Source organism: Macaca thibetana, chromosome 7 (genome assembly GCF_024542745.1).
Source record: "Macaca thibetana thibetana isolate TM-01 chromosome 7, ASM2454274v1, whole genome shotgun sequence".
In the NCBI taxonomy this organism is placed as follows: Eukaryota; Metazoa; Chordata; class Mammalia; order Primates; family Cercopithecidae; genus Macaca; species Macaca thibetana.
In genome coordinates, this window is record NC_065584.1 from 136,923,173 (window position 1) to 136,938,873 (window position 15,701).

Consider the following 15,701-nt stretch of genomic DNA (forward strand, 5'->3'; position numbering starts at 1 on the left):
TTTATGGAGGTCCCCAAATGGTCATTCCTGGGGCAGAGCAGGGAAACTCCAAACAAAGCTGCAGCCCCACTATTACTTACCAAAGTTGTTGCAGCAGCAGTAGCAGGAGAAAGGGCTAAGTTCTATATGTATGTGAGAGAATGATTATTGCAATTGTAGGCTATAAAACACATACCACTTGTATTGTTCCTGAAGGAGGTACTCGATAACCCCTTTTACCAAGGGACTCTAAAGTAATCACACCCTTTAAATAAAAGAAGACAAATTGAGTACAAACTGATGCATATGTACATAAAAGACTAAAATAACTCATGTAATTTATAAAAATTTCAGAATTCTATTTCTATGGAAAAACATTCATATTGAATTAATAGAGATACATTCTATGTTTCTATCCCTAAGGAAACACTTTACTGTTCTTCCTGGTGATGTCACTATAAAGAATATATAACATCAATGGCCACAGCACTCAAAATTACTATTAAGATATAGGAATAAAAGTAAGGCGTTCCTAACTAAAAAGGAAATGAAGGAAGGTAACAGGACCCTTTCCATGTATCTTGAGGGAGAGGGGAAATGAAGAAGCAAGTAATTTATTGGTCTTTGGGCATGTAAAAAGTCACAAGTGTAGGAAAGTAAGTCTTGGCCCAAAATAAAGTCAATTCTTCCGTCTGGGAGTTAAGTTACATATCTGGATTTCCGAATAAAGACAGAAAAAAAATAAAAAAGGAATTTGGAAGTCTGTAGTTCCTGCCTGGTACTACTTTACGGGATAAGAGATGTTTAAGACAAAATGTGGAAAATGAAAGTTAAATCAATAACTTTCAGGCTGTGGAATGTTCTATAGTAAAGCTATAAAATCTCACTTTCCTAAAATTAAATATTTCTTCAGAAACAACCTTATATCATGTTGTGTTTTAATCTGGATATTATTAAGGTATTTTGCTTTTGTTTGGTCATTTATTTGTTAAGGAATCTAAGAATCCAAATTGATTCTAAATCAGAACACAATGGATTGAGAGCTGATTTGAGTCAAGGTTAAAGCTAAATTTCATTAGAGAAGTCTAAAAGAGGACATTGAGTCCTCCAGTTGTTCTGGTACTCAAAGAACAATCCTCAGATGAGCATCATCAGCATCACCTGTGAACTCGTTAGGACTGTGAAATGTCTGGCCTCTTCCCAGACCTTATGAAGTCAAATATACATTTTAACAAGATTCTCCAGATGATATCAATTTACATTAAGGTTTGGGAGCCCTGCTCCAGTATATGAAGTAGTTTTTCTCAGGATGTTCTCATTACTGCAAAATCCAATCAATGGGGTAAAAGCGTATTTGTTAAAACAAGGTAAGTTCAAACGGAATGTGTAAAAGTTTCTCAATAACCAGGATGATCAATAACTAGGATAACCAAATGACTATTGGTGGTAATTGTGATACTTTTTTTTTTTTTTTGAGACGCTGTCTCACTCTGTCACCGAGGCTGGAATGCAGTGGTGTGATCTCGGCTCACTGCAACCCTTGCCTCCCAGGTTCAAGCGATTCTTCTGTCTCAGCCGCCCAAGTAGCTGGGACTACAGGCGCTCACCATCACACCCAGCTAATTTTTGTATTTTTAGTAGAGATGGCAGCGGGGGGGTTCCACAATGTTGTCCAGGCTGGTCTTGAACTCCTGACCTCAGGTGATCCACCCGCCTCTGCCACCCAAAGTGCTAGGATTACAGGCGTGACCCACCGTGCCCAGCCTGTGACACTTAAGAGCTTTAAAAAATGAATGCTGATGCATTTATGTTAACTGGGATAATACTTTTCTTTCAAGCAGTTAAGGTAGTTAAGGAGAACTGTATGTTCTACATTTCATGATTCCATTATTATACATTGTACATGCCAAACTTATGTAAAAGCAAATATAAAACAGGACTGTCCTATTAGGTGACATCTCTCTGTTGGGTTCCAGGGTTAGGAAGTAAAAAGGAGTGGATAAAGGTAAAAGGGAAAGCCACATTCTGACATATGGATTCCTCAACGTCAAGTGAACAACACTTGACATCAGATTATTAAATTAACACATTAAGGTTAACACATACGTGGTTCTTGACAAATCAGATTTGTCAAGTGGTTATTTAAAGCATGAAAAAAGCACATCAACAAACTGCAACCCTAACCAAAACAGCAATGAAACTTAAACAATTTATCTCTTACAATCTGCCCTACATGCCTAATGAGGTACTCTGTATACCACATTTTTTTAATGAGCACAGTGTGGCTATTTACTCTACATGAAAAAGGTATGGAATATTATATGCATCTTCTTCCTAGTTTCAGAAAGAAAAAGTAAAATATACCTAAATAATAGCTATCTTTAAAATCACATAACTACATGTAATATACTACCGTTCTTCCTTGACAGCCATCGGCCTCCCCACCAAATACATACAGTAAAAGTGGTAAGGCAACTACTACCAAGTTTATGCTTGTTTCCTTTAATACATTCAATTCCAATAGTTTTTAGAACACAGTAACTAAATCAATTTATTTAAAAAAATAGCTTTTTGAAAAAAACCATAAAGTTTAAGGCAACAATTTAAAACAATTTGTAAGCAATGTTAAGACTAGTAGCATTGGCAAGTTAGGAATTTTAGAAAGGGACTGGGAAATTATTTGGAATTTTATTATTATTCATCATTATTGTAATAATTTCATCATTTTAACTGATCAGCATATTAATACCTACGAAAAGTTACCATATTTAACACAAAAGAGAAAAACACATTTTCTTCTGGCATTTTTGTTTTTCTTTTTTTTGAGATGGAGCCTCATTCGGTCATAAAGACTGGAGTGCAGTGGCACAATCTTGGCTTAGTGCAACCTCTGCCTCCTGGGTTCAAGCAATTCTTGTGCCTCAGCCTCCCGAGTAGCTGGTATTGCAGGCACCCACCACCACACCCAGCTAATTTTTGTGCTTTTAGTAGAGATGGGGTTTTACCATGTTGGCCAGGCTGGTCTTGAACTCCTGACCTCAAGGCATCCGCCTGCCCCAGCCTCCCAAAGTGCTGGGATTACAGGTGTGAGCCACCATGCCTGGCCTTTCTTCTGGGATTTTAAAATGGAATACTAGGGTTAAAATAAATATGGTCAAAATCTTATACAAAAATTCCTCAAATTATTATGGAATAGTAAATATGCACAAGTAAGTGGAAAACTGAAAGAAATATATCTTGATCTGGTTAATTACAAATGAAAGGAAATCATACGTGGCCCTGATAATATTATAATGAAAGTCATATTATAAATTTGCCACTGGCACACCTGCCTTAGATATTTCTGCCTGGTTTCACAATACAACAGTTTCTAGACAGCTAAGTGTTGTCATATAACACTTGGAGAACATTTTTACCACTAACTCCCAACCGGAGAATAATATTATATGGCTTTGAGTTAATCTTTAAGGAATCATTTAATGAGAAATCCTATACCACCTCTATACCACAAAGATAGGATTTTCTGTGCTAAAATTTTACCCATGTGAGTCATTTCTTTTTTTTTTTTTTTTTTTTTTGAGGCGGAGTCTTCACTCTGTCGCCCAGGCTGGAGTGCAGTGGCACCATCTCGGCTCACTGCAAGCTCCGCCTCCCGGGCTCGCGCCATTCTCCTGCCTCAGCCTCCCGAGTAGCTGGGACTACAGGCGCCCGCCACCGCGCCCGGCTAATTTTTTGTATTTTAGTAGAGACGGGGTTTCACCGTGTTAGCCAGGATGGTCTCGATCTCCTGACCTCGTGATCCGCCCGCCTCGGCCTCCCAAAGTGCAGGGATTACAGGCGTGAGCCACCGCGCCCGGCCGAGTCATTTCTATAATCTGTGATAAGAGGTCCCAAAATTATTATCAGAGTAACAAGGTTATTATAAGAGTAACAAATAGGAGTTTTATGTCTTCGCCCTGCTGGTCTGTGATATGCATAGTCTTACCAAAACATAATCAGTTCTTTGAAAACAGACTCAACTACAAAAGTATAGAGAATATTCCCTGAGGAACAAAATTAATCCATAGCAGGAAACACTGGGACTGGGTCATTTGCAAAAAGAATGCATTCCTAATAAGTAAACTTTTAATAGAAAAATACAGCCTATTTTTTGAAAATATTCTAATTTTTTCATAGGAAAAATATAAACGGGATAGTTGACTGAAGAATGTTGTCAGAGAAAAGAAAATCAGAGATTCTCAAAAGGATAGATTAAATTCAGTAACCTGATTCATACCCTTGCCAATATCTATTCAACGATCTGCAATCATCTGTGTGTACATCTCTAGTACTTTCTGGAGTGATAAAATCTTTTATCTCTCAATCCTTCATTTTTTAGACATCAACTAAGGTGAAAGATTAATGCGTTTTGCTTTTTAAAAGCATAGTTCAAATTACCTTTTGCTCATTAATTTCCATCTAAGATATTTATTTGAGCTGATTTTCAGCCAGTTTACCCTTTTATCTTGTTTCCAAGCCATCCTAATGGCCAACAGGGACTCTGTTCACTAATGACAGATCACAGTATTTTATTTATTTTGAGACAGAGTTTTGCTCTTGTAGCCCAGGCTGGAGTGCAATGATGCGATCTCGGCTCACTGCAACCTCTGCCTCCTGGATTCAAGCTATTCTCCTGCCTTAGCCTCCCAAGTAGCTGGGATTATAGGCGTGTGCCACCATGCCCAGCTAATTTTTTGTATTGTTAGTAGAGACAGGGTTTCACCATGTTGACCAGGCTGGTCTTGAACTCTTGGCCTTAGGTGATCTGCCAGCCTCAGGTGATCTGCCCGCCTCAGCCTCCCAAAATGCTGGGATTCAGGCATGAGCCACTGCACACAGCCAGATCACAGTATTTTAGACCTTATCTTTCCATCCTCTATTACTACATGCCAATAAAAGGTGTGAAACTGATGAGATTCTTGATGTCCTGGTAAGGCAAACAGGCTGTAGATATACTCTCATATTTTAAGTATTTGAGTATGATATGCATTTATTCTGGTATTAAACTTATCTCAGTGGTACTTTCCATTTCATTAATTGTCCAAAATTATTTTTTCCAAAATAATTCTGGGAAAGTGGGTACATCTTTCTATGGTAAATGAACAGATAGCATATGTAATAACTGGGCAGGTTTGTGAAGGGGGGCCTCTTCATTCAATAATAACCTATGCTGGGCATCTTCACGCTTATGACCCACAGATGTGAATGTTGTTGGGAAAAGAAAATTTTGAATAAACAAGCAGACACCACTATGCTTTTTCTATCAAAGTGTGAAACACTAATCAAGCTCTTGACTAAAATCTTCACCCTTAGAATGGAGTAAGCTTTCCTTTAGGAAACTGGGCCAATAATGAGTAGGTCACATATAGGTTCCTAAGAGTAGCTTCCTTTCCTGTCTGTTGTTTCTCAATTATATAGATGTTCCTTTTTACAGCTTTTATTTAATAACAAAAGTCATTGTTACTAATGTCCTTGAAAACCTAGAAGGTTGGAGACAGGCATGTTAGGAGAGGAAGCAGTTGGGCCAGGTAGTAAGTTAGGAAATTCAAGCAGCAAGACTAGGCTATAATATTCAATGCCTACAGTAATCTGCATTTCTCAAAAGTAACACCTAACATGAAAACCCAGATTTGACTCCATATTTGACACCATCACTGTCAGCTTTTTACAGACCTGCATAGCTAGCTACTTACCTCTCTTTGTCTTTTGGAAGAGGGCTGATACTAATCATATACTAGTACTCAGTATCGTTTTTGCAAATGAATGCTTATATTATCCACAAGCCATTGGAATAAAAAAAAATCAGAAAGGTGAAATCATAAATTGATCTTAAGGCTCAACACTATAACTCAGAGGTGTCCCATCTTTGGCTTCCCTGGGCCACATTGGCAGAAGAATAATTGTCTTGGGTCACACATAAAATATACTAACACTAACAATAGCGGATGAGCTAAAAAAAGAAAAAAAATCACACAAAAAATATCATAATGTTTTAAGAATGTTTACAAATTTGTGTTGGGTTACATTCAAAGCCTTCCTGGGTTGCATGTGGGCTGTAGGCCGGACAAGCTTGCTCTAACTCCTCTTAGTTATTTCACTCTCCATTAAGACATTAGCATGAGTCTGAAGTAGCTAGTATCCTAAAGAACTCTAGGATTAGGCTAGTTGTGGTGGCTCATGCCTGTAATTCCAACACTTGGAAGGCCAAAGTGGGAGGTCTGCTTGAGGCCAAGAGTTCAAGACCAGCCTGGGCAACATAGGGAGGCCCTGCCTCTACAAAACATAAAAATGAGCTAGGCATGGTGGCGCATATCTGCAGACCCAGCTACTTAGGAGCTCCAAGGCAGGAGGATGGTTTGAGGCCAGAAGTTTGAGGCTGCAGTGGGCTATGACTGTACCACTGCACTCCAGCCTAGGCAACAGAGTGAGAGCTTATCCAAAAAAAAAAAAAAAAAAAAAAAAAAAAAAAAAAAAAAACCCTAGGATTAGAAAAGAGTAGGCCCAAAGACAAACCAAACCAAACAGGAGAAAAAGGAGTAAAAGGGCCCTACAGAAGCCTTATGTCACCAAAGCCTTGTAGGACTAGAGGGCCGAGTGCACAGTAAGCATTTGAGAATGTGTGTGAACTCAGCACGATGGAATTACAGTGTCACTAATCAATTTTTACCATTTTTTCAAGACAAAGAGAAACAAGTACGTTTTTAGTACCATCCTTAAATGTAAAAGAGGTTATCTGTTGTTTGAACTAGCTTAGAAAGAAGTCGTGAGGTAATATTTTGGCATGTTAGTTTGTATTCAGCTCTTAGGAAGTGATTTATACTTTCAAGTATTGTACCAAAGCACTTAAAGAAATTTGTTATTAAGTCGGTTGATTTGGCAGGAAAACACACAATATAAAAAATACTTGCCATATAAGGAGAGGGAGCATTGTCATCTGAAACACTGTAGAATGACACTTCAACTGGAAGAGTCAAATGTGTGGGGCAGAAAGCACCACTTGCCCCTACCTCGGCAGTAAAACCATCAACAATGCCGAGAGGATCTAAACGATAGTTCAAGACAGATTCCTGGAAGACAAAATAATTTTTATAACTCAATTTAAAAAGCTAACACATTCATTTTTTTTCTATTTAAAGAAATATACACTTAGCCTAAAGGCAGAGAAGTGATAACAAGAAATATATTACTATGCTTTCTAGCACTAGAACAGTGGTTGTTACCATTGCCATGTCCTTATTTCTGCTTTTCATCTGACTTGAAGTCAACTCCATCTCCCATCAGTCTTCTACCATCCTACAACAGTTTGGTCTTCTCTCACTATTCCAACTCACACTGAATTCTCCTGCAACTTCAGCATTAGTTAGGCCTAACTATTTACTACATTGTTTTTATATCTGTAAATTTAAAAATATGCTCTATCAGAGCAGGTATTTATCCCTCGCAGTGCCTATTCATGGTGCTAGGCACAGAGAAACACTTGAAAACCTAACAGGTTATATATGGAAGTTCCATTAAAAGATGAAGTCAAGCACTTATAATTCTAACCAAGAAATAATTGCTTCTCTTATAAATACTGTAGTATGTGACAAGTTTTATTTTGTTTAATTTAAAACATAAAAACATGCATTTATAAAAAGTTAAAAGTACAGAAATAGTACAGAAGCCCTTATCCATCCCTCCCCCAAGGTCACTTAGTGAGATAACTACTTTTAACAATTTAGTGGTTATCTTCCCAGTTATGAGAAACATATAAAACTTTTCACAAGCTTTATTTTATATACATATATCAACACATATATGCATACATCATGAAACGTGAGTAGCATTCCTTCAATTCTTTGAAAAGAAAGGTTACAAAGCCTCATGATTCTAAAAGTTTGTGTAGTCTAAATGCGAAACAGTGACATATCAGCAATTCTAATCTCCTGATCAAAAAGATAAAGCCAAATGACCTGGGTCACAATCAACCTTCTATATCTCCTTTTTGCCCTCTAATCAATCCAATCCATATCCTGTTGATTTTACCTCTCAGTCTCATGGCCTCATCTCCATCCCCACCACCACCACTATCCTAGTGACCTAGGTGATCCTCATAACCTCTCCTCTAAATTAACGCTACATCTTCTAATTAGTCTTTCTATCTGTAGTGTATCCTCTCTAGTACTGCCAGAGTTCTTTTTTTTTTTTTTTAAAGGCTTATAGTATCATCTACCACTTAAAAACTTTGTTTCCTGCTGTCTATAGAATGAGGTCAACATTCATAGCACAGCACTTAAGCTCCACCATGCCTCTTGTTTCATCTCTCCCAACATGTACAGAGTCCCATGCTCCAGCTCCAGTTGATCCTTTCCAACATCGTCATGCTCTTTTACATTTGCACATGTGCCTTTGCACATGCAGTTCCCTTTGTCTAGAATCTCTGATTCCTGCACAAATTTACTCAGCAAATTCCTTCTCATCTTTTGTGACCAAGCTCAAATGACAGTTCCTCAGTAAAGCTTTCCTCAATCCCTTTTTAGCAGAGACAGTAGATATACAAGTACTAGGAAACTTCTATTACAATGCTAATTACTTGAGTTTATAAATTATTTACCCATCTGGGTAAATTATATGCCCACCTTCTCCAGTAGACAATAAACGTCTCTAAGGCAGGAACTTTATCATTTAAACTTTGTATTCCTAGCATATAGTAAGTACTCAACTAATGTGTCCTAAATAAGAAGTCCATTCTGAAGATGCAAAAAATTTTCATAGGAGAGGCACATACAAAAATGTTTATGGATTAAGGCAAATGACCAATATTAGTTGTTGACTCTATCTGAGATAATTTAGATTTTTGTAAATTTAATATACAAGCATATATGCTAGGCCCCACTCAGTTCAGTATGACAAGAAAAAAAAAAACGGCATGAAAATAAAAAGCCAAAACTATCCCTATTTATAGAGCACAAGACTGTCTGTGTAGAAAAATCCCAAGGATTATTTTTAAAAATCTACTGAAATTAATGAGTTGAACAAGATCACTGATTTTTTATAGATAACACACACACATACATTTAAAAATACTAGCAATGAAAAATTGACAATTTTTAAGTTACAATATCCCAGAAAACATGAAATACTTAGGTATACATCTACAAAAATATATCAAAAATCTGGGCTAGGCGTGGTGGCTCACACTTGTAATCCCAGCAGCTGGGGAGACTGAGGTGAGCAGACTGCTTGAGGCCAGGAGTTTATGAAAAGCCTGTGCAAACACAGCAAGGTCCTATTTCTACAAAAATTTTTTAAAAAATTAGCTGGGTGTGTTGGTGCAAGTGTGGAGTCCTAGCTATTCGGGACGCTGATGTGGGATGAATGCTTCAACCCAGGAGATCGAGGTTGCAATGAGGTATGATCACGCAGCTACACTCCAGCCTGGGTAACAGAGAAAAGTCCCTACCCCTATTTTTTAAAAAAAAAGATGTCTGAGATATGCATGCTAAAATCTATAAAACACTGATGAAAGAAATAAAAGAATATCTAAATAAATAGATTTCATGGACTGAAAGACTTTATATTTTTAAGATGTCAATTTTCCTCCAATTGATCTATATTAAAGTAAGCCAAACAAAATCTCAGCAGGCTATTTTGTGGAAATAGACAAGCTGATTCTAAAATTTATATGAAAAAACAAAGGAGCTAAAATGGTTTAAGCAATTCTGAGAAAAAAACAATAAAGTTAGGACTCACATTACCTGATTTCAAGACTAGAAAATTGAACATCCATAGCATAAAAAAGGGAACCTTGACTGCACAGCTCCTATCATGTAAAAATCAACTCAAAATAGATCACAGATCTAAACATACGAGCTAACACAAACTTTCAGAAGAAAACAGAAAAAAAGCTTTGTGACCTTGGGTTGAGCCAGTGGTTCTCACCCAGGGGATATATGGTAATATATGAAGACATTTTTGGTTACTAGAACTGGAAACGGGGGTACTATTGGAATCAAGTGGGTAGAGGCCAGAGATTCTGCTAAACACCCCACAAAGCACACACAGCCCTTCAGAAGAATTATCTAACTCAAATGTCAACAGTACTAGTGTAAAGAAGCCTTGGGCTAGGCAATGTTTTTTTAGATTCAACATCACAAAGTAAGATTCATTAAAGAAAATGTTACTAAATTAGACATCAAAAAACTTAAAATCTTTTACTCTTGTAAAGACACTGTCACAAAAATGTACAGCCAAACTTCAGACTTGGAAAACATATATGCTTATTTGGCAAATAAGTGCAGGAAAAGAGGCTCAACATCAAGTCATCAGGGAAATACAAATTAAAACCACAATAATTAAGGTGAAAACGACTGATCATTGCAAACACTGGTAAAGATGTGGAAGAACTAGAACTCTCATACAATGCTGATGCAAATTAAAATGGTATAATCACTTTTGAAAATAGCTTGGCAGTTTCTTAAGAGTTAAACATACATCTATCCTATTACCTACTCTACTCTACTCTACTCTACTCTACTCTACTCTACTCTACTCTATTCTCTCCTCTCCTCTCCTATTCTGGGTAATTACCCAAGTGAAATGAAAATTTATGTTCACATAAAAATTCATACACAAATGTTTATAGCAGCTTTATTTTTAATAACCCCAAACTGGTGACAACCCAAATGTCTAAAATCAGGTGAATGAATAAACAAACTGTGGTCTATCCATACAACAGCATTAAAAATGAATGAACTCTTGATACACAGGACAACACGGATTATCTTAAAAAAATGACACTGAGTTAAATAAATCCACAAGCCACCCCCCTAAGAGTACATACTGTGTGACTGTATTTATATAAAATTCTAGAATATACAAGCTATTTTATACTGACAGAAAGCACTAAGATTCCCTCATATAGGAAAAATAACTCATTTCCAATGGTTGTATTATGCTTGACTGAACTGACTGAAGAAAATCACAGGACAGATGAATTGAATGGATGATGACAAGGTTTTGCAGTAGAAAACTCTAAATCAGGGGTGTCCAATCTTTTGGCTTCCCTGGGCCACACTGGAAGAAGAATTGACTTGGGGCATATGTAAAATATGAATTGTCTTGGGCCACATGTAAAGTATACTAACACTGGTTGGGCATGGTGGCTTATGCCTGTAATCCCAGCACTTTGGGAGGCTGAGGCAGGTGGATCACCTGAGGTCAAGAGTTCGAGACCAGCCTGACCAGCATGGTGAAAGTCGTCTCTACTGAAAATACAAAAATTAGCTGGGCATGGTGGTGTGTTCCTGTAATCCCAGTTACTTGGGAGGCTGAGGCAGGAGAACTGCTTGAACCTGGGAGGCAGAGGTTGCAGTGGGCCAAGGTTGCGCCATTGCACCCAGACCTGGGGAACAGAGTGAGACTGCCTCAAAAAGAAAAAAAAAAATCTCTCTCTCTCTCTCTATATATAGATAGGTAGATACATATACCCACACATTAACAATAGCTGATGAGCCTAATAAAAATCACAAAAAAAATCTAACAACATTTTAAGAAAGTTTATGAATTTGTGTCGGGCTGCATTCAAAGCTGTCCTAGCCCCCAAGCTGGACAAGCTTGCTCTAAATGGTGGCAAGAAAAGGTGACTATTAGCTATTAGACTATTTGGGTGTTATTCTGTGTCCATGTATTTCCAGACTCCACCTAATGCCCCACAAATAATGTCTAAGGATGATGATTTCCCCCAACAACATTACAGGGATAAGACTTTCCCTGTTTTCACTAAACAAGTCTAATGTGTCATTTTAGTGACTCAAGTCTAACCCCATCCTTTATTGCACAGAATGTCAAATTCGCTAAGCTGAGGAAATATCTTCTGTAATTTACTTAAGAAAACATCAAATTCGTTATAAATAAGACCTATGGGTTGGACAGTCTCAGAGCATCTCTATTTCTTCCTTAAGTCACTTGAAAAATGTATGTATATCTGCACAAATAGAATCCTCTGAAAAAAACTGTGTACTGATTTTTAACTATCTTCCCTGATATGGTTTGCATATTGTCTCCTTCAAATCTCATGTTGAAATGTAATCCCCAATGTTGAAGGTGGAGGCCTGGTAGGAGCTATTTCGGTCACGGAGGTGGATCCTTCACGAACGGCTTGGTTCCGTCCTTGCAATAGTAGGTTCTTACAAGATCTGGTTGTTTAAAAGCATATGGCACCTCCCCCCTCGCTCTCTTGCTCCTGCTCTCACCATATGATTTGCCTGCTCCCGCTGTGCCTACTACCATAAGTAAAGGTTCCCCGAGGCCTCATCAGAAGCAGATGCCAGCACCATGCTTCATGTAAAGCCTGCAGAACTGTGAGCCAATAAACCTCTTTTCTTTTTTTTTTTTTTTTTTTTTTTTTTTTTTTTTTTTTTGAGACGGAGTCTCGCTTTGTGGCCCAGGCTGGAGTGCAGTGGCCGGATCTCAGCTCACTGCAAGCTCCGCCTCCTGGGTTTATGCCATTCTCCTGCCTCAGCCTCTCGAGTAGCTGGGACTACAGTTGCCCGCCACCTCGCCCGGCTAGTTTTTTGTATTTTTTAGTAGAGACGGGGTTTCACCGTGTTAGCCAGGATGGTCTCGATCTCCTGACCTCGTGATCCGCCCGTCTCGGCCTCCCAAAGTGCTGGGATTACAGGATTGAGCCACCGCGCCCGGCCAATAAACCTCTTTTCTTAAAAATTATCCAGCCTCGGCTGGGCGCGGTGGCTCAAGCCTGTAATCCCAGCACTTTGGGAGGCCGAGACGGGCGGATCACGAGGTCAGGAGATCGAGACCATCCTGGCTAACACGGTGAAACACCGTCTCTACTAAAAAAATACAAAAAGCTAGCCGAGCGAGGTGGCGGGCGCCTGTAGTCCCAGCTACTCGGGAGGCTGAGGCAGGAGAATGGCGTGAACCCGGGAGGCGGAGCTTGCAGTGAGCTGAGATCCGGCCACTGCACTCCAGCCTGGGTGACAGAGCGAGACTCCGTCTCAAAAAAAAAAAAAAAAAAAAAAAAAAAATTATCCAGCCTCTGGCATTTCTTTATAGCAATGCAAAAACAGCCTAACACACTCCCTTTTCTAAACTTTTCACATATCAGACTGCTTTCTTTTTCCCTTATACATTTTTTGCAGTACATGCATGCCTCAAAAGGAGCAATAAAAAAAATTTCTTGTAGTACAAAGGCTGCAGAGCCACCTGACCCTCACAATGGCCTATGCACTTTTAATTTGATGACAAAGAGGAATAGAAAGCTTGACATCTTTGAACTGATACCTTGGAAGTGACATGGAAAAGACTTACTTACCATGAAATATCTTTTCATTCCCACTAAAACTTTGAAAGATAGCTTCACTAGTAAAATAGTTATAAAGCAAATGGTTAATATATCAAAACACAACCCCTGTAAAACTATCTTAAAAACACAAAATTTTAATTATTTTCCCCTAAAAAAACTCACCAGTTAAAATCACTTCAAAAATGTCATTTACACGTTCATGTTTAAGGTTAAGCTGATTTCTAATTACAGACAATTGAAACCCATGATTTCTACTTGACCCCAAGTAAAATATTGGGAGTAAACACATCAGAAATCTTTATTTGAATTTTTAAAAAATAACCTTGTTACTTTAGAATAGCTGTAGATTTACAAAGAAGTTGCAAATAAAGTACAGAGAACCGTTTGGTTTTGTAAATCAACTTTCCTGATTATGAAGAGGCTGCTAATAGTCCCCCATTATTTTCTCTGGGTCCTAGACCCAATTTTACCACGTAAGAAGATGTAGCCAAATCTATCCTCCTGGCTTAAGTACGAGATTCCTCAATTCAACCTAATTTCACCAGGTCTTCTCTTCTCCACTATCAGCTACCCAAATCTAAGATGTCAGTGCCAACAATTCTGACTTCCCTTCTTGTGAAAATAAAGTAAAAAGATTTCAAGGCTTGAAAAAAGACAATTATTTATTTCTTTTTCACAACCAAAGTTAAAGACATAAAATGACATCCTGGAACCTAGGGTATAAAATTTTCATTTAAAAAACAGTTTCAAAGCACATTACCTCAAAATTTCCTAGGAGACTAAGACTTGTTATAGGTGGAGCACTAGAACTCAAAAATGGTTTTTCATGAATATCTGGATCATCTTCAATGTTTAAACATGGTCGAGGACTATTAGAAAAACAAATCAGCAAAAGAACACATTAGCCACAATACTTTATTTTTTTAATCTTGACACAGGGTCTCACTCTGTTACCCAGGCTGGAGTACAGTGGCACCATCATAGCTCATTACAGCCTCAAACTCCTGGCTTCAGGCAATGCTCCTGCCTCAGCCTCCCAAAGTGCTGGGGATTACAGGTGTGAGCCACCAAGCCAAGGCACAATATTATTACTTTGTACATAATATTATGTACAAAATTAGGAAAATCTGAACAATCCTACTCAAACTACCATATTAATGTTACCAAATTTTACAATGTAAAATTTCAAGTTTAAAATTCCCAATAAGATTTTATCTTTGTTACAATATTTTATAAACACACATACACATATCCTAAAAGATTTCGAGGTGGAATTTAGAACATATCACATAGTGGCATCTACTGGAAATAAATAATAATTCAGACTTCTATATCAATCTTATTTTAAGTATGAGAATACAAGGGCAAAATTTTGTCACTAAAGAATATAATCAGAGTATTATTTGCCAACAGGGAAAAAAATGGCCAGGGTTGTTTTTTTTCCCCCCTGAAAGAGTGAAAGGTAGTAGAGGTTAGTAACTAGAAATATATAAAACCATTTAAATGTTAAAACCAATGTAAGAGTTCATTATGATGACCACTATATAGTTGCTACTCACTGCCTTAATTTCTTCCACACTCATCCTTAATAACTGTGTGTGTACATGGTATCATGCTGTAAATAAGATTCCTGTTACAATTCTGATTTTTAGAATCAACATTATTTATTGTTAAAGACCAGAATTTTGTGAAATTCTGTTTGAAACACACAAATGAATTTTGAGATAAATACCTTTTAGATGAGAAGCTTTTCAGATGCAGTAATGAAGAATCCAGATCAAAGCAACCTGATTGTGTTTTTCTCTGAGGAACCTAAAGTCAAAATGATCATTTGTGATATTAAAAAAAAACCGTAATTTCTTTCTCGAATTGATAAAAGAGTTTTTAAATGAAATTTAAGCATATCTTTGAAATACTACAACTTCTCCTATAATAGCTTATTTAAAATCATGCTGTTCATTACATATTGTTCTTATTTTTACTTTATTAACTAGTGTTGAAAAAACAGATGATTAATAAAAGCACTTTTACCATGTTTTGATTTTTTAAGAAGCAGAAACAGTTTTTTCCAAAACCTGTTTGGAAAAACATGGAAAAAATTGCATGGAATTCCAATATATAGTATAAAGAATATTTTGCTTTTTTATATACTTCTCTATTTTTTGGGGAGGTGGAAAACACTTCCAACTTTAAAATAAAAAGGAAAAAAACCAAAAAAACAAAAATACAGATAGGAGCCTGAGGTCCCGCCAGCACTGCCCACTCTTTGCCCATTCCACCTACTGCAACATTTCCAAGAATCCTATGTTTTACAGAGAATAGATTTGAAAAGTACTACACTCCTAGGTTTTCAACCATCATTGTATACCAGATTACA

At 37.4% G+C, this 15,701-nt stretch overlaps 2 protein-coding genes across 15 annotated transcripts in view; both read right to left on the bottom strand.

Annotated features, from left to right (window-relative positions):
• The window catches only part of ARPP19 (cAMP regulated phosphoprotein 19), a 974,666-nt gene that overhangs the window by 42,152 nt on the left and 916,813 nt on the right, over nt 1–15,701 (bottom strand). The gene's annotated exons all lie outside the window — the stretch shown is intronic.
• Nucleotides 1–15,701, bottom strand: part of ATOSA (atos homolog A) — a 133,314-nt gene that overhangs the window by 7,236 nt on the left and 110,377 nt on the right. For 8 of the 9 annotated variants that reach the window (XM_050797926.1, XM_050797924.1, XM_050797928.1 and 5 more), the window contains 4 exons: nt 15,057–15,136; nt 14,085–14,193; nt 6,927–7,085; nt 176–244 (listed from right to left, as the gene is read on the bottom strand). In XM_050797926.1, coding sequence (XP_050653883.1) covers nt 176–244; nt 6,927–7,085; nt 14,085–14,193; nt 15,057–15,136 — 417 coding nt within the window. The remainder of the gene's footprint in view (nt 1–175; nt 245–6,926; nt 7,086–14,084; nt 14,194–15,056; nt 15,137–15,701) is intronic. The other variant, XM_050797929.1, reaches the window with a different exon arrangement.